Raw genomic sequence first — 24,847 nt, 5'->3', positions numbered from 1 at the left:
GCCTAATTGATGACACTCAAAACGGCTTATTTCAGAAACCATCTATCTATTGGTGTAGGTTACATTTGTGTTCGATCATGTGCTAATCGAACAACCATGAGTAAATTAAACATATTTGAATCTCCTTTGTTGTAGAGTGAGACCCTGACAGAAGCCATGCAATACCCCTTTAAGTTTTTCCGCGAAATAACAACGTGCTCACCTAGACGCTTGCGGCGTCACCGTGGTTACCGCCTTCTGTTTCAAACGATTGGTTGAGCCGTGGGAATATTCAAATGTACTCTTAATTGATTGGTCGGATGCCCGGTTTGTGCAGTCGGGAGAATTCATTCCTTGCACTTCGACATCTTTCATTTCGGTCGGCTTTGGGGAGAGAAGAGGACATGGGAGACAAATTGAGCTGAATATAGCTACAAACGAATTTATTTTCAATATCAACCCATTTGGCATTTCGAACATACTTTTTAAAAGTGGTTCTCATGGATATTTTCAGACCGATAATTCCCAGTCTCATCGGACTTCAGCAACGTCTCTTTGGAAAAGGAAATACGCCTTCCGAACAGGGGAACAAGCATCCAGCAGTGGCGAGCCAAAGATAAACAAGCCTTATGATAACACTGAACACTGTATGTAAGAAATAGTTTTTATGTCCTATTCTAGTCTTCGTTGCATTACTTCATTTGTCATAATCTCGCCAGGCTATCGATTCAGTTTAATGCATTGTTTGCGGTCATCAGCAGGTGCATTCATTTTACTAGGCTATGGTTAAGATTTGTAGACCTTAAGAATTATGGGAATGGGAGGGAAATCAATCTCCTTTTATGAAACGTGGTGCATTTATATTGCCTAGATTGTTCTACTTGGATCAAATAAAGGTGAATTAATTAAGTTAATCCATCAATGTCTTGTGCGCAATGAGACCAGTAGCCCACTAATATGCGTATGGTCCCAGACCCAGTCTAGACTTGTTCATTATTTGTCCTGTAGTCTAGAATTACTTTCCTTTTGATTAACTGTTTTATGGAAACACTCTGCCCCCGATTGCGGCATCTATTGGACCTAGTTCGAGAGACTGTGGGACAGATTTGGAGTAATACTAGAATATTACATATATTGGACTGGGACACAGGGTGGAAGGCTACTTTCATGTTTTTGATGTTCCGCTCCGTATTAAGGCATATCCAGATACCTAACTGCTAAGTTTATTCTTTAAATGTATGTTGAGTATTAGACTAGCGTTTTTCAGTTCCCCCTTTGTGCGCATTTGGAACTAGTCATAGCTGCGGAGGGTACTGCTCCACCCCCTAAAAAATAATTTAAAATAAAAAATATTTTTTTACTAGTATTAGCAGACTAGTTGTTGCCCTGCCCCTTTTTCTGCAATTGTCATTCTAATGGACTCCAGAAAAAACAAAACCCTAACCTCAAACATTTACATCAAAAGGTGCAAAGTTATGGATAAAGACACAAAACCTCCACATCAAATTCAATATTTTTCTTGGTCAAATAACATGGAAAACTACAATGTTTTGTGCAGTGTTAATCTACCGTCTTTACAAACCACAATGTAAATGTACATTACTGTATAGTACATAGGCTGGTCATCTAGGTTTGTACCTGTAGACTTTCCATCACCATGAAGAAAAACAATGTGCAATACAGTAATTGAGTACTCATGTGGCTCAGCTGGTAGAGCATGGCGCTCGCAATGCTAGGGTTGTGGGTTTGATTCCTGCGGGACCAGTATGAAAATGTATGCACTCACTACTGTAAGTTGCTCTGGATAAGAGCATATGCTAAAATGGAAGAGGAATGAATAAGGCATTTCAGTTTTCACAGAAATAAGTTGCAAAGTATTTCAAGAAACTGGAAAACATATATCAGGTAATTGTTTTTTTTATTCCACAAGTATTATCAGTAACTTGTTTTTGTACAGATAATTATCAGACTTTTCCAAAAAATGTACCCACTGGGCCTTTTACTAGTTGTATTAGCGGACCAATATAGAGGTCTTCAGCACGGCACCCCCAAACTACTTCCGCCCACTATGGAACCAGTCACTGATTGAAAGCTCCAAACGGGTCTACTCTGGCATGAAGTTCCACTCTGTCTCTGAGGTGAGCAGAATGGTTTTTTTTGGCAGATGTACAGCCTGCAATAAAGGAGGACTTATGTGTCAGAAACCCAGTGGTTACAGGAAATGCTTTGAAGTATATTATTGGCCCTTCAAAGCTGCATCCGAAGGCTATCTTCCACGTCTATTGGCAAAGCCGGAGGAGGAATCCTCACACCTCATTGCACCTAGAGGCAGAGCTGAAGGTTGGCCACAGTAAAGGGCCATGGATAATATGCCGAGGTGTGAAATTCTATCCTGCATGCTTTCCTGGTGGTGTCAGATCATTTATTGGGTAGAGAGCGGTCACATCTTCTTCCCGTCTGAGGTTTAGCAATAAAAGAGCGGCATCATGGCAAATTAACAACTTACTCTACTATCTGACTTTTCTGGCAATGACAAAACTAAAACATTTTTTATTGAAAACATCTTTAAAAGCACATTTTAACCAGACTAAGTCTGAAATGCAAAGTTTTCAGTTTATGATCTCAATGTCGTCTTTTGAAGCCCATCAGGCCATATGTATGATGGACAGTACTTGACTTGGACTGAAATAGGTGCCGGTACTCATTTTGTTTATATTTAGGTGCAGGAGCTCCACAATACTTTTGAGCTAATATTCTATAAGCTTTAGCTGTAGAACATTTGAGGTGCCGGTACTTGGCTCCAGTGAGCTCCTGTCCAAGTCAAGCACTGATGATGAATAGTCCTGAGAACTCATTCCATCCGTCTCCATGTCTCTTGCCTCAGTACCTGAAAGGCCTCTGTCTGTATAAATGTTATACCATAAAGCATCTGAAACTAAATTAGGGAGGACCTGCTCCCACTCCTGCCCACTCACATAATTTAGCATCATTATGGGATTGCCTCTGAATATATTTAAATCATGAAATAAACATTATGGCCTTTTGAGTAGAGCGAATGTAATTAAACTAAATGAAAAATGCTCTGACTTACCCTCCCCCACATCCCCACTAAGGAAATTGCTTTATTCACACATCTTGAGTTGACATTCAATCCGTTTGACTGGGCTCTACTTTAATAATTCTGTCAAGTCTGCAGTTTGAATAGCAGTGGCAAAAAAATGTTACTTTCAGCTGCCACTCTGTGTGTAGTGCTGTATGTTTAATATATGACTGAGCATAAAGTCAATGTAATTACTCTGAAATTGCTTTGGCTTTGCCTGTAATGTCTGTATTGGTTTTGACAGACAACATCCTTCATTTTGGGGAACATTTGGGTTGGAGGATGGAAAGTGTGCTTGTGTTTATTATACTGGAGTGATATAACCCAGGCCTAGTGGGGATGTCAGACATTTTACTGAGTAGCCTAGTAGCAAAACTAATATATCGGCATACTCTGCTCTAATTAACATTCTAGATATTGGCTTGGCTTGTGCTTTTTCTTGATCTGAGAAACAGTTAAAACGCGTAGCTTTTTATGGCTTGGCCAGCCTGTAGTCAGTGTATCAGAGGCTAGCGGGTAGAATTACAAACAGTCATGTGTACTTCTCCCTGGGGTTTTCAACAGATCACCTCACGCCCATTCAGCATTTTATCTCCTGATCCATGATGGGGATTTGTCATCTGCTGGCTAGTTTCTCTCTGTTCTCCATGCAGGTCACCATAGGAGTAGCTCTTTTGAAGGTTCTGCGTTGGCCCCCCGGTCCACTCGTCTAGCCACCCAAGTTTTCAGGTTTTAATGTCACGTGCACAAGTACAGTGAAATGCATTTCTTGCAAAAACCCAACAATGCAGTAATCAATAACAATACTAAAAATAACTTAAGGTAGAACAAAAAAACACAAGAAATAAGAAGAACATGATAAAGTAAGTAAGTAAGCATACTACATACAGGGTCAGTTTCAGTGCCATATTTACAATGTGCAGGGATAATGGATGGATAGTATGTTATGCCTCTTTGTTGCATGTTATGCTCTGCTAGGTTTCAAACCAATGAGGTTTGTGCATATTTAGCCTGGAGTTCTATGAATATCTTAGCTGCTATCATTTCACCAAGAGATTTGGAAATTATTTTGGAGTGTGTAGGTGACATGCACACCCCAAATTTCTCCACCGGCTAAAAGAAAGAAAGAAAGAGTGATGACAAAAAAGACATTGAAAATAATTCTGCACCACCACAGGTAGGGGCTACACGAATATCACATTGTATTATGTATCCCGTAGTTACTCTGCAGGAGGCCCACCCACTCTCAAGTGCCGGTGAACTGCAAGATAGAATTGATATGTTCAACCAGTCTTTCCCTTTATGCAGTCCTTTGCGCTTCATATCCAACACACAGCTAGGCTATTAGGCCTAGTCATGGGGCAAAACAAAATGGCTATTATTACCAAGATGGTTTGTTGATGTTAACCTAATATTGGGAATTTGTGTTTCCTGCCCAGTGACTGTTTGCTCTTTTTGTGTTTGTGAGATCGAGAGAGTCAGTGGAGGTAAAGTGACCTCAGAGAGTGCATGGACGGCCAATCACCCTGCTCTGCTTAAAAGGATATTGTCAATGGCTTGGTTGCTAAGCTGTTTCTCCCATGCATCCATAGTAATCACCTTTTATCTCCTAACAATGTCATGTGTAATTATGAGCTAGCTGCCATCTTTTGAAATCTGCCTAATTGGTCTTTTTATTTTATTTTGATGGGATGAGGAGGCTAAGAGACAGGGGGTTAAGGGTGGGGGTTAGAGGATTGGATCTCTGGGGTCATTGGGGAGGGGGAGCCCTGGGGGCTGTCGTTGCTGTGCTTGCCATTTGAAACAGCCCGTTGTTTTGTGTACATTATGGTGCTCAGAAACCTCAAAGAATACACATACTGCCTGATTGCACGCGAAGCAATGTTATCTGCCCTTACTGGGAAGGCAGCAGGCAGAGGTCATTTTGGATTAGTCCAGGGACTAAAGTCCTCTTTCTCCAAGAACAGTTTGGTTTTTCCATGCCGCCCTGTGAGGACCAGAGCTTATCATTAAGTGTGGAAAAGGAGTTCTCTCCAGTGTGATTACCCTGCAGGGAGCATTTTGCCAATCTTTTCTCATGACTTCTCTGTTTTTATTAAAATGTTTAATGACTTGAAGGAATCAGTGACCCTTAACAGCATAATGAATGGCCTTGCCTGCTCTGACAGGAGAGGGGGGGGGGGGGGGGGGGTATGGAGGAGTTTGGCAGTGAAAGGCACTGTAGCCAAAGCTATACTGTAGGAACATTTTTCCTTTTGTAGACAAAGTCTCATCAGGCAGGCATAGCTGCCACTGTCTCTAGAGGGTGGGTAAGCAAAACAAACAGTTAGGATCTTGATGGAAAAATGGATTATTAAACCCTAAGGACATACAAAGACTAGTTAAAGGATTTGTTCTTGGCCAGATTGAGAGCATAAACTCAATCAAAGTACTTGTAAAGCCCAGTAACAATGATTGCTTGAGATGGTCTATGAGAATATTCACGAGAGGTCTAACTTGACTTTAGTCTGCCCTGTCTGCGGTATAAGCCAGTCCAGTCTAGTCTGGTTCTGTAGACTCTTCACCAACCATGCTAATCTGTAGAGAGAGACAGAAGAACATCTGTCACTATGTTTTGACTAGAAAAGCTTCCATCTCTCCCATGTGTGCTCTAACTGATTAAAGACAAAGACAGGCCTTTTGATTATTGCCTGGGTTCATCTTTTTGGGTTTCCACTCCCAGCAGGTGAGACTGGCAGTCAGTGGGCGGATCATAGACGCAAAGCATCTGTAGATCAAAACGGATAGTTATTGCTCTGACGTTGTGTGTATGTTTTAACCCTAGCTAGCTTTTGAACAGTGCTCATTACAATGACTTGGGATTTTCTTTGTTTGTCAAAGCTTCTTCTGTCAGAAAGCTTGAGTACCCGCAGCATAATATGAATGTTTTTGTAAGGCATGGACCATTTCTCAAGTTGATTCATTGTAAACAAACATCTGTTATGGCTGTAGTTGTTGGGCTGTGGTCTGATAGCTTAAGGTGTGTTTTGATTAGATCCAGGCATCTTGTCAGTGCCCTCAGTGAGCAGTCCTCTCTCTCTCTCTGCCCATTTGTCAGCCCACCCACACCCATTAAAACCTGTCAGACACTGTTCAGGGTAAAAGAGCAGGCTTTATGGGAAGCACAAAGTCTAACATGTCATACAGAGGAACTGTATTTTGTCGTGAAAGCATTTATTCCAAATTCAAGGCCATCCAATGTGGTATTCCACAATTAATAAACATTTATTATATTTTACATTATGATGACATTTACATGCAGAGCACACAGCGGGCATATCAACGTAAATATTATTGTTGGTTATTAATAGAGGCAGACTAAATAATGATCTCTGATGCAGCCAATACAAAGTGTCAGTGGTGTGGGACGGGAAGCTCAGGAATGGGGCATTTTGTTGACGAACATCTGTATGGACAACTGACGGGAGAGATCTGTCTGTGCACTCTGCCTCACTAACTCTCTGTGTGTGTATATATCACACACACACTAGAAGTCAAGGTTGGCCAATGTTCCCCAGGGTTATCCAGTCGGTGTGTGGGATGAGGATAAGATAAGGCCCTGTTTACTTTTCATGCTCCCTCGGCTATTGCCAGGCTCCATGCCCAAAGCACGAGCAGTGATTTTACCTTGGCACCTGTGCAAGGACAGGGTTGAGGGAGCCCAAGGCTCTGTACCAAGGCTCCCTACTGTGAGAACCGTTAATGATGCCCTGACAGAACTGAACGAGTTCATGGGATTTATGATTAGCCTACATGGGCTGTATGTTCAGGTTACCTACTCCCCCCAAGTTGACAATGTGTCCTGTGGTAAAATATATATTTTTCTTTCATTCTAGTGGAGAATTTTATTTTTGGTTTGCAATTATTATTTTTTGCTTTTGCATGTACTTGGCCAAGGTCTAAAGAAACGTTTAACTGAATTTGAATACTCTACTGAGTCTAGGCTTCTCATACCCTCCCGCTCTCAAAATGCATCTGCCAGAAGTCTCTCGAGGGATATTCATATCGACCCATTGTATTTATTTTCCATACATTTTCGAGCAAGTGCATGCATTGTATAGAAATAACAATCCTCCAAACCCTGCTTAACACCGTTGTAATACCTTTTTATAGAAGCTAATCTCAATGGAAATGAGGCTCATTGTTGTCGGCCTCAGGCCTTGTGCACGCTCATTGTGTGGAGCAGAGCTGTTCTGGGTTGTTTGGATGTCCTGCAGTTCAACCTTGTTTTCTTTTTTTTGTTCAAGAAAAATAGTGCATAAGAGGAAAAAAATGTGTCTCTCTCAAACCATGTTCTGATACCAATTATGGAAACTATTATAGAATTGAAACAGGATGGCTCTTATCGGCTAATCCGGGAGTAATAGATTCCATTAAAAATGCATGGGGGGGGGGGGGGGGGGGGGGGGGTGCAGAGATGAAACCGGCAGCTGCAGTAGCAGTGCTGTCTGTCAGTCTGTCTTAGACTCAGACCAGACTGCTTGCCCTGTCTCCCTGGCTCCATCGCTTTGGTACATTCAGAGGAGGCCTTTGAGAGTCAGTAGATAGCTTGCAGTCACACTTAAAGACCATCAGTCTGGCATTGCAGGTCATTGATGGAACTTGTTGTTAATACTTTAGGGCTCACTTTTGGCATGGATTATTCACAAAACCTCCTGCATTTTCAGTGCTTTTAAAGCAGTCATTTTACACCCATTTTTACTGTCATCCCCAAACAGAACCTGTGGTTTTGCAGGTCTTTGTGACCACATCACTAATGGTGAGTCTTATCCAATGTTTTTTTTTTTACCAGTGTACTGTAACACCGTTGATGCAGGGTGCATACATTTCAGGTTGTAAAGATCCTGTAGGTGGCTGACCGCTCTTTGCAAGGTTATAGCTCTGCTATTCAGAGTGATGACGCTGTAAGGAGGCCACTCAGTGTAGAGACATAAAGTTAAATTAGGTCAACGTTACTGTATGAAGTTTGTGTACCTCCTGTGTCTGTGTTTGCATTTGGACCTGTCAGGGATTTCACAGTGGTTAGGGAAGGAAGGACGTTAGCACAGCACTCAAATGAATCCAACTAGAGAGTGAAAAGGGCACTCAGCCTAAACCTTTTTTCATGATAATCTAATTATTAACTGAGGATTCTAAGAACTGCAAAGACAAGCTGAGGGGATTGGGGGAGGAATGGGGTGGAGGGGTAGAGGGAGGGGGGTTAGCGAGTTTGTGTTTTTTTTTTTTTTTTTTGTCTGTGCGTTTTAGTATTGAAAGGAAGGGTCACAGGGCAATGTTACTCTGCTCCAGTCAAGGCCCTAGAGGCTGTTCAGAGGAGAGAAGCGTCTGGAAGGTCAGGCAGATCACCGCCTTTTTATCTGCGTAATTTCCATGTAAAAGGACCCATGAGCACCAATGTGAAGTTCATAAGAGGATATCAAATTGGGTGTCAAGTGAAGGCTGTCTATATTTTGAGGAAATTATACATAGATACATTTTTCAACCATTTTCCATCTTAAAAATAAGGCAATGGCTTTAATTTCTAGTCAAACAGATAGGAAAGGGGCTCTTAGAAAACATCTACCATGAAAAAGTCTTAAGATAGAAGGGTTGGCTGGAAACGCCATGAAAAATGATGTGTGCCCATCGATGGGGCGGAAGCTGTGATTTGTTATGATTCTGAATGGTCAGATTGCTAGCAACAATGACAGGAAGCTGCCACGTGGGGAATCGTAGGTGGCTCATTTCAGTAAGTTTGTATTATGTTCTTGATACCATGTCTTGTTTTAAGGTGTTTTGACTGATTTCATGTCGATGCCAATAGGGCAAAAATCCGCTAGCTAGTTAACAGCAACAATGTATTTGATAGACAACAAGTGCTCGTTTTGCAAATGTATTTGGAGACTAAATATAATATACATGTCGGCAACAAGCTAAGCCAACCCTGTCTGTTTTGCCCCATAGTTGCACACGTGTCGGTTTTGTTTCTAAACAACCAATCCATCTATTAGAAATACATCAAAACACAATAATGTTGAAGCGAAGACCCCTGCCAACCAGGGTGACTGTTAGGAAAATGTGACACCTGACAACGTGACGGGGAATATTTTAAATTGACTGGCTACTTGAGACATTTTCTGGACCCATATGCATTGGGTTCATAAGAAATTAAGGCGTCTACCCCCGGTGCTCAGAATGACAGAAATCACATGTCGATTCTGGTAATGCATCTGAACAGAACATGCAACTCATGTAATGAAGCAGCCAATGAAACGTCCTTTTCAAACATTTGCCAAAATGCAATTCGCGGGAAAACTATGAAAAGAGGGGGGATCTAAAGATGCAACAACTAGGATAGGTTGTTAATATGACTAGGATAGGTTGTTAATATGACTAGGATAGGTTGTTAATATGACTAGGATAGGTTGTTAATATGACTAGGATAGGTTGTTAATGTGACTAGGATAGGTTGTTAATGTGACTAGGATAGGTTGTTAATGTGACTAGGATAGGTTGTTAATGTGACTAGGATAGGTTGTTAATGTGACTAGGATAGGTTGTTAATGTGACTAGGATAGGTTGTTAATGTGACTAGGATAGGTTGTTAATGTGACTAGGATAGGTTGTTAATGTGACTAGGATAGGTTGTTAATGTGACTAGGATAGGTTGTTAATGTGACTAGGATAGGTTGTTAATGTGACTAGGATAGGTTGTTAATGTGACTAGGATAGGTTGTTAATGTGACTAGGATAGGTTGTTAATGTGACTAGGATAGGTTGTTAATGTGACTAGGATAGGTTGTTAATGTGACTAGGATAGGTTGTTAATGTGACTAGGATAGGTTGTTAATGTGACTAGGATAGGTTGTTAATGTGACTAGGATAGGTTGTTAATGTGACTAGGATAGGTTGTTAATGTGACTAGGATAGGTTGTTAATGTGACTAGGATAGGTTGTTAATGTGACTAGGATAGGTTGTTAATATGACTAGGATAGGTTGTTAATGTGACTAGGATTGGCTTCTGGACAACTAAATAAAGTTTACATGAAAACCAATAGAACAGGAGAGAAATGGCATAGCTGTGGGTCCAATAGTGGAGTAAATGGGGGGGGGGGGGGGGGGGGGTAAATTTGCCCAAATTATATAATTACTCCTTGATCCAGAAATAAATAAAATCATTCAAAATAGTTCACCAGAAGCATGGATTAGCACAGAGGAATTGAGGATCATTAGATTCTTTAAAAATACCTGTGGATTGTTTCAAATCACAAGCTCGTATGCGTATTTGGGAAGCCCGCAATTTGGGCAGCATGTGTGGCAATAGCCTTAGCTGATTATTGACTTGCGACTGTATGTGAAAAGCATCAAATATCTGAGTATAATTTCACATTTTGACAAGAAGAGTGTGTGTGGTGACGATATAGGTCAGTCTCTCTCCAGAATGGCTCAGCTGTCTCCCGCCAATTATTTCGCTTTCATTGTGTGAATTGTTTGCCCATTTTATTTTTTTAATAAATTCCCCATAATATAAACTCAGCAAAAAAAATAAACGTCCTCTCGCTGTCAACAGTGTTTATTTTCAGCAAACTTAACGTGTAAATATTTGTATGAACATAAGATTCAACAACTGAGAAAAACTGAACAAGTTCCACAGACATGTGACTAACAGAAATGGAATAATGTGTCCCTGAACAAAGGGGGGGGAAAAATCTAAATTAACAGTCCGTATCTGTGGCCACCAGCTGCATTAAGTACTGCAGTGCATTTCCTACTCATGGACTGGACCAGATTTGCCAGTTCTTGCTGTGAGATGTTACCCCACTCTTCCACCAAGGCACCTGCAAGTTCCCAGACATTTCTGGTTAGAATGGTCCTAGCCCTCACCCTACAATCCAACAGGTCCCAGGCGTGCTCAATGGGATTGAGATTCGGGCTCTTCGCTGGCCATGGCAGAACACTGACATTCCTGTCTTGCAGAAAATCACGCACAGAACGAGCAGTATGGCTGTTGGCATTGTCATGCTGGAGGGTCATGTCAGGATGAGCCTACAGGAAGGGTACCACATGAGGGAGGAGGATGCCTTCCCTGTAACGTACAGCGTTGAGATTGCCTGCAATGACAACAAGCTCAGTCCGATGATGCTGTGACACACCGCCCCAGACCATGACGGACCCTCCACCTACAAATCGATCCCGCTCCAGAGTACCGGCCTCGGTGTAACGCTCATTCCTTCGACGATAAACGCGAATCCGACCATCACCCCTGGTGAGACAAAACCGCGACTCATCAGTGAAGAGCACTCTTTGCCAGTCCTGGGAGTCCTGGCTGGTCCAGTGACGGTGGGTTTGTGTGCATAGACGACGTTGTTGCCGGTGATGTCTGGTGAGGACCTGCCTTACAACAGGCCTACATGCCCTCAGTCCATCCTCTCTCAGCCTATTGCGAACAGTCTGAGCACTGATGGAAGGAATGTGTATTCCTGGTGTAACTCGGGCAGTTGTTGCCATCCTGTACCTGTCCCACAGGTGTGAAGTTCGGATGTATCGATCCTGTGCAGGTGTTGTTACACGTGGTCTGTCACTGCGAGGACGATCAGCTATCTTTCCTGTTTCCCTGTAGCACTGTCTTAGGCATTTCACAGTATGGACATTGCAATTTATTGCCCTGGCCACATATGCAGTCCTCATGCCTCCATGCAGCATGCCTAAGGCACGTTCACGCAGATGAGCAGGGATCCTGGGCATCTTTCTTTTGCTGTTTTTCAGAGTCAGTAGAAAGGCCTCTTTAGTGTCCTACGTTTTCGTAATTGTGTTCTTAATTGCCTACCGTCTGTTAGTGTCTTAATGACCGTTCCACAGGTGCATGTTCATGAATTGTTTATGGTTCATTGAACAAGCAAGGGAAACAGTGTTTAAACCCTTTACATTGAAGATCTGTGAATTTATTTGAATTTTTACGAATTATCTTTGAACGACAGGATCCTGAAAAAGGGCCGTTTCTTTTTTTTTGCTGAGTTTGTCACAAGTAGTAAATCTACCGTTAATCCCTGTCATTTGGTTGCATTAATTTCTGTTAATACATGTAATTAGTCATTTACAATTCTCATTCTGAGTCAACGTTGTTTGCAGAGTTCACAACCTGCTGCACTTCTGCCAGTTTTGGTTTATATCATAACCATAATTTATGATATTTTTCTTCGTTGTCTTTTGTTTGGAGTACACCATGTGAGGAGTGATCAATGAGCATGTCTGGTTTCTCTGTCCTGTCAATGTTGAGGGAGCGCACGTGCCTGAGGATGCATAGAAGTACCTGTCCTGCTTGGAAATGTAGTAAAGTGTTTTTTTAACATCCATTGCAAATGATGATATATTAAAACGATAGTTCCTCACAGTAAGCTATTTGAATAAATCTTTCTAGCAATCTCCCTCTTGATAATCACCAATCCTCAGTGTGACAGAGCAATGGCCTATAGGCAATGAGTTTCATGACCCCCTTTTTCTCTAGCCAACAATGGATCTCGGTGTGTCAATGTGTGCATATGGCAAAGTCACATTAGTTGACTTAACTTTTACATTTGATCATTTTAATTCAATGATTTTGAGAAAATAAATTATTATGATTGAAATAACTGTTCCATGAAAATGCGCATATGAAAATCATAACTGGCACGCAGAATGGTAGAAATGGTAGGATAAAGCTTCCCCAAACTTGAAACTCATGCGCTGCCTATGAAGTGTTTTTAAATGAATTGCCTCCATGTTTCCATGGTCATATTTTGCCAATAGGCTACATTAAAGCAAGGTAAGACATGCCGAATAATATTAAATAAAACATTCAAACATGCATACTGCCTCCAGCTCACATTGTGTACGGATAAGCCTGACGGTCAAATGTATTTACGTCAATCAATTAAAATAATTATTTTGCAATGGGATTTTTTTTCTCCTGGTCATTTTGGCCAGGAACGGTTTCATTGACGGCTAACGAAAACCCTGCTGCCAACTAATATCAGCACTTTTATATTTAGTTTTGGATACTTTTTTTGCCTTCTGTAAGTTTTAAGAAGCATTGCCTTGTGCCTTGTAATTCCATGACCAAGAAATCCATGTATCTTAAGATATTTTCACATTTTTCTCCTTCATGAGGAGACAGGATAATGAATGTTCACAGAAGTAAGTAAAGGTAGACCTGCCAATTACTTATTCTTTTTACTGATCTCAATGTTTGATTCTGCATTATTAAGTGATTAAAATGTGTAGTTCTGTTACCAAATCAGTAACATAATTACGGACAAAACAGTAATGGAATTAATACAATTGATTTGGCTACAATGGCTAAATCATAGTATTCGCAGTTGGGTCACCTGCTACTGTCCTACCTTCCACTGGCATTCTGTTATGCTATGTTCAGCTCATAACTCATTTCCTTCTGTTGTATGGTCGTCAAAGCGAGAGTGTTGAAACCATCTGGACAACTCCTCCCTCTCTCCAGTTAATGTTAACTCTCCTGGCGCTTACTGATACCTACCCATTAGCCCCCCCCCCCCCCCCCCCACACACACACACACACTTTCTATTTACTGTAACCAGCATCTGAGCACCGACCAACACAGGACGTCAATGGACATTGAAATTTGGTCAGTCCATCCTGGCTCTGATTTCCATGTCCACAGACGTCTTCTTTTTTTACCATTCCGGACCGGCCTTGATTTCGCGTCAGACATTGATCTTTGGTCTGGACCGGCCTTGAGTAAGCATAGGCCTCCGTGATTGGTGACCGGACCAAATCTGAACCAATCATAGACGTCCATGTTTTACATGTTTGGACAGTGCTGTACGTGAAGCACAGTAGAGTACAGTAAAGAAAAGTATAGTACAGTAGAGCACACGAGTACAGTATAATGTACTGAACATTATTGTGCTCTAGTGTACTGTGATACATATACAGTGCATTCAGAAAGTATTCTGACCCTTTGACTTTTTCCACATTTTGTTACATTACAGCCTTATTCTAAAATTGATTTAAAAAAAAAAATCCTCATCAATCGCCATACAATACTCCATAATGACAATGCAAAACTATGTCTGAATACTTACGTAAATAATGTATTTATATCTTTTGCTATGAGACTGGAAATTGAGCTCCGGTGCATCCTGTTCCCATTGATCATCCTTGAGATGTTTCTACAACTTGATTGGAGTCCGTCTGTGGTAAATTCAATTGATTGGACATGATTTGGAAAGGCACACACCAGTCTATAGAAGGTCCCACAGTTGACAGTGCATGTCAGAGCAAAAACCTAGCCATGAGGTTGAAGGAATTGTCTGTAGAGCTCCAATACGGGATTGTGTCGAGGCACAGATCTGGGGAAGAGTACCAAAACAATTCTGCAGCATTGAAGGTCCCCAAGAACACAGTGGCCTCCATCATTTTTAAATGGAAGAAGCTTGGAACCACCAAGACTCTTCCTAGAGCTGGCTGCCTGGCCTGACTTAGCAATCGGGGGAGAAGGGCCTTGGTCAGGGAGGTGATCAAGATCCCGATGGTCACTCTGACAGAGCTCCAGAGTTCCTCTGTGAAGATGGGAAAACCTTCCAGAAGGACAACCATCTCTGCAGCACTCCACCAATAAGGCCTTTATGGTAGAGTGGCCAGATGGAAGCCACTCCTTAGTAAAAGGCATATGACAGTCCACTTGGAGTTTGCCTAAAGGACTCTTAGACCATGAGGAACAAGATTATTAGCCTGGTTCCTCTCTAGGTTTCTTCCTAGGTTTGGGCCTTTCTAGGGAGTTTTTCCTAGCCACCGTGCTTCTACACCTGCATTACTTGCTGTTTGGGGTTTTAGGCTGGGTTTCTGTACAGCACTTTGAGATATCAGCTGATGTACGAAGGGCTATATAAATACTTTTGATTTGATTTTGATTTGATTATCTTGTTTGAGGAAACCAATATTGAACTCTTTGGCTAACTGATTTGCCTAGTTAAATAAAATGTATGTGATGGTTTCGTTTTTATTTATTTTAATAAATGTAAAAAAATGTTTAAGTCTTATTTTTGATTTGTCAGTCTGGGGTATTTGGTGTAGATTTTTTGTATTTACATTTTATTTAACTAGGCCATACAACTCCATGCACAAGGACTACTTTGAACAATTTACACAAAACATTTCACAAAAACACATTCACTAAAAGAACTGCGTAGATGCAACGTTTATAGCAGAGTTACGGTAAAATCTCCCTCAGTTTTTTTAAAATGCGTTCACGTTTTCCCAAAGCTCTTAAATATCTGCTCCGAATTTAATATTCAAATGTCTTCGGAAAGAACGGGGTGTCAGCTATGACATGACACCTTGAGTTTGAAAAAAAAATTTGGTTATTGAACTACAGTAAGTGAAGTGGATTTACACTCGGTAACAGAATTACGGTAACGGAATTTGGTGCAGAATTATATATCATGGGTCCCTGATCTGTACTACACAGAAATTGTTCAGATTTGGACTGGTTGGTCCTGACTAACAAATTAGAATTTGTTTGGGGAAGGAACTCATTAGAATAATAGCCAGTATGTAAAATAATACCTATATATGCAAATTATGATCTTGCATATTTCTAACTTTGTGTACCTATTCAGCATACATCACCATGAAGAGAATGGCATTTATATCCATAATTCTACATTTCTGTGTAGTACAGATCAGGGACCCATGATATATAACTCTGCACCAAATTCCGTTACCGTAATTCTGTTACCGAGTGTAAATTCACGAACTCTGCCTGAAACTAATCCTGGACCTGCGGGAGTAGTGGATCCAAGACCCAGAGTACAAGGTGTTGTGACACGGCAGTGTGAGTGGCGTGGAACCTTTTATTTTTTTTTGTCTGTTGTAAACATGCTAGCTCGCTAACGTAATGTGCATCTTGCTAACTGCAACCTGAAACGATTTTAAGGTCTTGTGAAAGCAAAACATATTCTGTAGAATTATCACAAACACTTCCGGAAGCCGAACCAGGGTGCTGAATTTCACATGTGAAAACACCCTAAAGAACATTAGGTCAAAGCCATTGTTGTGTTCCTGCACCTAAAAAACAGTACCAGTGCTTTTTTTCAGTACAAGTCAAGCGCTGACCTCCTCCCATAGGGGTGTTTCACAAATGACAGCCAGCCACCAAGTCAACCCACTCTTCATCAGTCGCTAACTGACTCTCATACTGTTGATGGATGCAAAAATCAGGGAGGAAGCTAAGGAGGATACTCTCTTCTGCCAGGTTCCTAGATAAACAGCCAAGGCGTGACAATTGTCTGGTGTTTACATAAGCAAACAAATTTTGAGGAATATACCTGGCTCATAATGCTAACTGATGTGTTTACGGTCTGTCAAACAAACTATTAGGCTACGTCACTTTCACTGTGTGATTCTGAAAACTGACAATATTTTTGCCTGGTGTAAGACCTTTTCAGCCTGACAAATGATTTCAGTAAATCTAAGGCAAACTTTCTAGATAAGAGAGATCAGGTTTATGTGCCTTATCAATTGCTCTCTCAAGGGTAGGCTACTCTGAAGGATAGACTACATGTCCTTGGGGGACCATCTGGATCCAGTAAGAATATAAGAGGATCATTTTTAGACCTCTGTTCATTTAAACCATGACAGCCATCTAGCTCCCCATCACAACCCTTCTCCCTCTCAAAGTGACCTTGTTATCTCCCAATAAACAATCCTCTTTCTTCCCGAGCCCAGGACAAAAGGCAATAACTTGTAAAATGAGACATTTTATTTTCCAATGCCATTCCCGCAGACCCCACCCCCCCCCCCCCCCCCAAAAAAAAAAAAGCCCTTAGCCCATCATTGATGGAGCGGCCAATTTGTCTGCCAAAACGTCCTTATCAGGGAAAACCTTGGGAGACAAAAGATGGAGTGCAGAGCCAGGGGTCTTATCAATGTGGCATACCCTCAGCGGACCTGCATCACGCCTGATAACGCCTCTTATCGCAGCCACTGGTGTCACCCCAAAGTGGCAAGGATTTACTGTCCTTGCCACTCAAACTTTGTCCCCTTTTTTATTTTTTATTATTATTTATTTTTTATCCATCACTGTGGAGACCTTGCAGACAAAAATAATAGGGAGCATAAAGCTCCCAGGCGATTGGTTGGCAGAAGAAGAGGAGGAGCTGAGTAGATCTATGGGATTAAGCTGAGATTTTTAAGTCAAATCAGGAGCTGAGGTACATATTGGCTGGTGTTAAACTGCATGGTTCATTTGAGGAAAAATCTGGTCAGCACTCAGCAGTTGTTTGAGGTTTTGTGAATGTCGGCAATGCTAACAAGAAAAAAATAAAGCAGGTGGGGAATTGGATAGATGACCATGACCATGCTTGAAATCCCAATTGGGTCATAGTCATAAGTCATAAGTAGAGCTGTGTCGATGAATCTATCATTGTACCTTGACAGTTGTCTTCTTGCTGGCAGATGGCTGCCTGATTGACAGTTTGTAGAGACTTCAGATATCCTGGGTTATAGTTACAGTTTTAACAATGTGAGCTGTTGAGTTTCATGTATTTGTATTTTTTTTTAATGCATCTCATCTAAAGTAAGGAGAACTGATGGGGATATCACTGAGCGAGTAGGAGCTGGAAAAAAGGTCTGACGGGCAATGGAAGGAGCCCTTTATCTCAATGGCACTGGTACTCTCTGAACTCACTTTTTGATCTGTCTGTACTCTGTCCTTTTTAACAGGCTATTCTCTAATTGAGAATGCAAAAGTACTTTTAGAGCCCTAAAATAACTGTTTATTTTACTTTTACATTTTGATGGGACGAAAACAACATTCTGACAGTTCCTTTTTCTAGCTTCCTTTTTAATTTAGCTTAAATAAAGCAGCGGCCTCTCTCTGTGAATAATGCCTGCCTTGATGCATTTTTAATCGGGAGGAAATTGGGAGAGTAATGGCAGTTATTCTGATACCCGTCTCTCTCATTTTTCGACAGTAAAGTAGTGGAGGCATTTCCCTGGAGATTTCTCTTTCTCTGTGCCTTTTCTCCTCAACCCTCTTTTGACAAATGCGTGGTAATGGAAGGGTTGTTGTGAAATTGGTATTCTTTTCAAAATGGAGTCTGACCATAGAGAGGCTTTTAGCTTGTCAGCTGTGTGTGATCAGATGAGAGAGCGAGAGAAAGAGGCTGTGCTGGGTGGTTTGAAGTGGGGCTGTCACATTGTGAGAGGAGAGGCAGGTGGGGGAGGAGAGGACGAAAGGGTTGAGAGAGTTGGGGGGGGGGGGGGGGGGTCTCCAGGCACCTGACTAGAATGAAAGCCACTCTGTTCCTCCTTTCTTTTGGGGTGGAGGTAATCATGTTTCTGTAGCCAGTCACTGAGCTCTCTATCCTGTGGCTGACTCACTTAAGCTGGCCTGTGGACATTGAGGGAGAAATGAAAACAAGCCAAAGAATTGTAAAAGAAAAGAGGAAGACAGGGAGAATAAGGAAATGAAGCCGCTCTGAGACAGCTGTGTGCAAGACATTCACTTGAATTGAAACTTCAGGGGTGCTGTTTTTTTGGATAGAAGTAAAAGATTTGCTGACCATACAGTACTATTTAGATGTTGTTGCCGGTATATAGGCCTATGCACCTATCTATAGAGAGTAGAATATAGTACTCTGCTTAAGTCTATTATTCAAAATGATAACTATAATAGTATTCAACTATGATAACTATAATAAGATACTGGGGTAAAACATTTCTTAATCATACACAAACACACCTACACTCCCCTTCCATATGTATTTAGACAATGAAGCTAAAATTGTACATTTGGCTAATATATTTCAGCATTTTAGATTTGATCAAATATTTCACCTTTTTATTTGAAGGTATTTTCATGTGTATCTGTTTTACCATTTGGAAATGATAGCACTTAATTCAACTAGTCCCCACCCCATGTGAATAAGTCATAGGTATTTGGACAAATTCACTATTAGTGCATCAAAGTAGTTAAAAGTTCAGTATTTGGTCCCATATCCCTTGCACACAATGACCCTCAAGCTTGTGTGGCGAGAATCTCGTTGGATGCATTTGCAGTTCTGTTTTTGCCCAATAGTAACTGAATGGTGAATGAAGACTGGGAGTAAGTTTCTTTCTAAGTAAGTAGATAAGATGTTTCTGAACAATTCTAAGTTAACCCTGATAATGCCGTGATTGAGAAAAAAAAATTGGGACTGAATGAATCATGAATATTTATGAGTGAGATGCTGTTTAGAGGCTACACCTCTCACATTGACCAATAACGGGGGAGGTTAGCGTTTCTTTGTGGGTATGATCACTGTGCCTCTGTAACCATCTCATCATTAGTCACGATTTTTATTCATGATTATCTATAATCATGGTAGCATCCACATAGATGTAAAAGTGTTCAGAACATCTTTCTTACTTACAATAAAAATGACTACAAAATGGCACAATCCAGAACAACCAGAACAAACCGCATCCAAGCTTTGTAGTTACAAGCTTGATGTAGTCATTGACTGCAAGGAATATGAGACAAAATACAAACATTTGACTACTTTAATACACTAAGTAAATTTGTCCAGGCACGTAAGCTTTATTCTTCAAGCTCTATCAAGTTGATTGTTGACTTTATTTGTTTTATTAAACTAGGCAAGTCAGTTAAGAACCAATTCTTATTTACAATGACGGCCTACCAGGGAACAGTGGGTTAACTGCCTTGTTCAGGGGCAGAACGACAGATTTTTACCATGTCAGCTCGGGGATTCGATCCAGCAACCTTTCGGTTGCTGGCCCTACGCTCTATCCACTATGCTAGCTAGTGCTAGAAGACAATTTTCAGGTCTTGGCATAGATTTAAGTAGATTGAAGTCAAAACCGTAACTAGGCCACTCAGGAACATTCAATATCATCTTGGTAAGCGACTCCAGTGTAGATTTGGCTTTAGGTTATATTCTGGCTGAAAGTTGAATTTGTCTCCCAGTGTCTGTTGGAAAGCTGACTGAACCAGCTTTTCTTCTAGGATTTTGCCTGTGCTTATGGCTGTGTTACATTTTTATTTACGTTTTTTACAAAAAAAACTCTCTAGTCCTTGCCGATGATAAGAATACTAATAGCATGATGCAGCCACCACCATTCCTGAAAATATGAAGTGGTACTCGGTGATGTGTTGGATTTGTCCCAAACAGTGCTTTGTATTTAGGACAAAAATGAACTTTCTTTGCCACATTTTCTACAGTTTTGCTTAAGTGCCTTGTTGCAAACAGCGTGTTTTGGAATTGTTTTCTTTCTTTTCACTCTGTCATTTAGGTGAGGTATTGTGGAGTAACTACAGTGTTGTTGATCCATCCTCAGTTTTCTGAAATCACAGCCATTCAACTCTGTAACTGTTTTAAAATCACCATTGTCCTCATGGTGAAATCCCTAAGCAGTTTCCTTCCCCTCCGGCAACTGAGTTAAGAAAGGACGCCTGTATCTTTGTAGTGACTGGGTGTATTGATTCACCATCCACAGTATAATGAATAACTTCACCATGCTCAAAGGGATATTCAGTGTCAGCTTTTTTTATTTGTCCACCTCCTCACTTGTCTTTGTGGTTGAATCTGTGCTTGAAATTCACTACTCGATTTGAGGGACCTTACAATTATTTGTATGTGTGGGATACAGTCATTCAAAAATCATTTAACCACTACTAATGAACACAAAATGAGTCCATGCAACTAATTATACACTTTGAAGCACATTTTTATTCCTGAACTTATTTAGGCTTGCCATAACAAAGGGCTTGAGTACTTAAGCCATTTTAATTATTTTGGATTCATTTCTAAAATGTTCTACAAACAAAATTCCACTTTGACATCATGGGGTATTGTGTGTAGATCATGGACACTCTCAATGTAATACATTTGAAGTTCAGGCTGTAGGCTAACACAACAAAATGTGGGAAAAGTAAAGGGGTTTGAATACTTTCTGAATGCACTGCACATATGGAGGGGAGTGTATCCTTGTGTGTGCCGAAGCCATTTGGGCGAGAGGGCTGCTTTTGGCTTTTCACTCCTGATCTATATCAGCATCAATTCATAGAGACATTCTAGACTTCCTGAACTCCAGGCTAGTGACTGGGTAAAGGATACAGCCGACAGCAACAACAGGCCTTGTAAATGCGCTGTGTTATTTGCAACAGAGTAAGATGGAGAGCAGAAAAGACCCATCATAGCATCTGAGCAGAGTGGGGGAAGTTGACTTGATGTTAAGTGATATTACATTCTTAGATGTGTAGCCTCTGTAGTTTGAAGGGGGGGTTGCTGAGTTAGAATATGGTGTTACAGACCCGAGTGGGATTTTTTTTTTTTTAAATTTAGGGCTTAAAAGGAAAGAGAGTGAGCACGGGAAACTCCTGAGGGGCAAAACATCCATCAGCATGGTAGCAGTTTGCTTTCAGGGCTTTGACTTAAGATTAGATAAAAGGTTTTGCATTCAGTTCAACTGCCAGCTGCTTATAATTTAATACATGATAAAAAGTCTAACTGGTGTGTTTTTTTTTCTTTTTTCTCTCGGTCTCTCTCAGGATCCCCCAAGGTCCGAGCGGCTGTAGATCCCAGAAAGCAGCAGCCATGTTAGCCTGCCTACAGAGACGGCAGCAGAACCTCTCATCTCAGCGTCTGGTCTGCACCCCCAAGATCCTGGATGCTCCGCAGCAGCAGCAGCCCAGCACACGACAAAGTGAGTCCCCGTGTCTCTGCTCTCAGCAGCGCAGGACAAATCAAATCAAATGTGTATTTGTCACATGCGCCAAATACAACAGGTTACCTTACAGTGAAATGCTTACTTACAAGCCCTTAACCAACAATGCTTTTAAAAAAAAGTGTTAAGTGAAAAATAGAAAATAAAAGTAAAAAATAATTAAAACAGCAGCAGTAAAATAACAATAGCGAGGCTGTATACAGGGGGTACCGGTACAGAGTCAATGTGTGGGGGCACTGGTTGAGGTAATTGTGGTAATATGTACAGCAGCAGTGTAAAAGAGGGGTCTGGGTAGCTCTTGGATTAGCTGTTCTTATGGCTTGGGGCTAGAAGCTGTTAAGAAGCCTTTTGGACCTCGACTTGGCGCTCCGCTACCGCTTGCCGTGTGGTAGCAGAGACCACAGTCTATGACTAGGGTGGCGGGAGTCTTTGACAATTTTTAGGGCCTTCCTCTGACACCACCTGGTATAGAGGTCCTGGATGGCAGGAAGCTTGGCCCCAGTGAAGTACTGGGCTGTACGCGCTACCCTCTGTAGTGCCTTGCGGTTAGAGGCCGAGCAGTTGCCATACCAGGCAGTGATGCAAACAGTCAGGATGCTCTCGATGGTGCAGTTGTAGAACCTTTTGAGGATCTGAAGACCCATGCCAAATCTTTTCAGTCTCATGAGGGGGAATAGGCTTTGTCGTGCCCTCTTCACGCTGTCTTAGTGTGTTTGGACCATGATAGTTTGTTGGTGATGTGTACACCAAGGAACTTGAAGCTCTCAACCTGTTCCACTACAACCCCGTCGATGAGAATGGGTGCGTGCTCGGTCCTCCTTTTCCTGTAGTCCACAATCATCTCCTTTTGACAACAGCCTCTGACTCTACATTTCACTACAGAGACCCATTTTGTTTCATTTGTGGCGCTGTGTTTGTATCTCTGTGTAGTGACAGTCAGATTACGCAAAAGAAAGCCCTGTATAAGATTTTTAGGGGGAAAGTAAAGTTTCACTTTACATACACAACTGTAGTTTAGTTCAGAGAAGTAGAGCGTTGCACCCGGGTAAACCAGACTCTCCTGTAGCAACCATTTGTACCACAGTGCCTCCATCTGATGGAGTTGATTGGCTTCAATTATGCCACTCGTCTCTCTGCTGCATCGGAGGTGTGGAGTTCTGCCTGCAGGGCTACGGCGCAGGAGACCACAGGGCTGTTCTGTGGTGAGGAAGGGCAAGTTCACCTTGGCCTATCTACCGCTGCCTGCCTGGCTGTCTGGCCTGCTGAAGAGAACCGTGCAGGGTTGATATCTCCCACTCAGATCTATGTGGATCCTCTGTGTCTTATCACCGGTAGTCATCTTGCACTCTTTCATTTCATTCTTAAGAGCACTGATCAATGATGGAGCGGAACGCTGTTATGTTGGCTGGCCCGGTTGTTGTTGCTGATGATGATGATTTGCCCTGCCAAGGGCATACTAGCACACAACCCCCCACCCACATACCTTCTCCTAGTCAGCCCTGAACTTTTGCCAATATAACTATTTTACACTTCTTACCTTATTATATGCCTCTTTCACACGTACTTGCACGCTCTGCCATTTTAACTCTAAACACAGTGTTTACAGTTTATTATTCAGGTGTTTTCTGCTATTTATGCTGCTTTTTGCAGCATTATATGGCTGGAACACAGTCAAAGAAAACCCTGTTGTCATGGCCACTCTCGCTCTGAGACCTAAATGACATAGGGGAGAGGTGGGGTATGTTGAGGTGTTTTTTTACATTCAGCATCACTATGTCAAGGAAAATATATTATTTCTAACAAATACAGTACCAGTCAAAAGTTTGGACACCTATTCATTCAAGGGTTTTTGTTTAGTTTGACTATTTTCTACATTGTAGAATAATAGTGGAGACATCAAACTATGAAATAACACATATGGAATCATGTAATAACCAAAACATATTTGAGATTCTTCCAAGTAGCCACCCTTTGACTTGACACCTTTGCATACTCTTGGCATTCTCTCAACCAGCTTCATGAGGTAGGGCCCTTGGAATGCTTTTCCAACAGTTTTCTAGGAGTTCCCACAAATGCTGAGCACTTGTTGGCTGCTTTTCCTTTACTCTGCGATCCAACTCATCCGAACCATCTCAATTGGGTTGGGGTCGGGTGATTGTGGAGGCCAGGTCATCTGATGCAGCACTCCATCACTCTCTTTCTTGATCAAATAGCCCTTACACAGCCTGGAGGTGTGTTGGGTCGTTGTCCCAATTCAAGTGTGCCTTGAATTCTAAATAAATCACTGACAGTGTCACCAGCAAAGCACCATCACACCACCACCTCCATGCTTCATGGTGGGAACCACACATGCGGAGATCATCTGTTCACCTACTCTGCGTTTCACAAAGACACGCGGTTGGAACCAAAAATCTCAAATTTGGACTCATCAGACCAAAGGACAGATTTCCACCAGTCTAATGTCCATTGCTCATGTTTCTTGGCCCAAACAAGTATCTTTTTCTTATTGGTTCCCTTTAATAGTGGTTTCTTTGCAGCAATTTGACCATGAAGGCCTGATTCACGCAACAGTTGATATTAAGGTGTGTCTTTTACTTGAACTCTGGGACGCATTTATTTGGGCTGCAATTTCTGAGGCTTGTAACTCGAATGAACTTATTCTCTGCAGCAGAGGTAACTCTGGGTCTTCCTTTCCTGTGGCATTCCTCATGAGAGCCAGTTTCATCATAGCGCTTGATGGTTTTTGCGACTGCACTTGAAGAAACATTCAAAGTTCTTGAAATGTTCCTGTTTAAAGTAATGATGGACTGTCGTTTCTCTTTGCTTATTTGACCTGTTCGTGCCATAATATGGACTTGGTCTTTTACCAAATAGGGATATCCTCTGTATACCACCCCTACCTTGTCACAACACAGCTGATTGGCTCAAACACATTAAGGAAAGAAATAAATTACACAAATGTACTTTTAACAAGGCACACCTGTGAATTGAAATGCATTCCAGCTAG

At 41.6% G+C, this 24,847-nt stretch overlaps 1 protein-coding gene across 2 annotated transcripts in view; it reads left to right on the top strand.

Annotated features, from left to right (window-relative positions):
* Positions 1 to 314: 314 nt before the first annotated feature.
* The window catches only part of LOC110523760 (protein FAM222A-like), a 35,902-nt gene continuing 11,369 nt past the window's right edge, over positions 315 to 24,847 (top strand). Inside the window, exons 1-2 of one of the 2 annotated variants that reach the window (XM_021602751.3) lie at positions 315 to 626; positions 21,665 to 21,819. In XM_021602751.3, the coding sequence (XP_021458426.2) occupies positions 21,711 to 21,819 (109 nt within the window). In that variant the 5' untranslated portion in view covers positions 315 to 626; positions 21,665 to 21,710. Of the gene's footprint in view, positions 631 to 21,664; positions 21,820 to 24,847 lie in introns of both variants that reach the window. The other variant, XM_021602750.3, reaches the window with a different exon arrangement.

This window comes from Oncorhynchus mykiss, chromosome 5 (genome assembly GCF_057628025.1).
Source record: "Oncorhynchus mykiss isolate SJ-2025 chromosome 5, ASM5762802v1, whole genome shotgun sequence".
Classification (NCBI taxonomy): Eukaryota; Metazoa; Chordata; class Actinopteri; order Salmoniformes; family Salmonidae; genus Oncorhynchus; species Oncorhynchus mykiss.
This window is presented reverse-complemented; position numbering and strand designations above follow the sequence as displayed.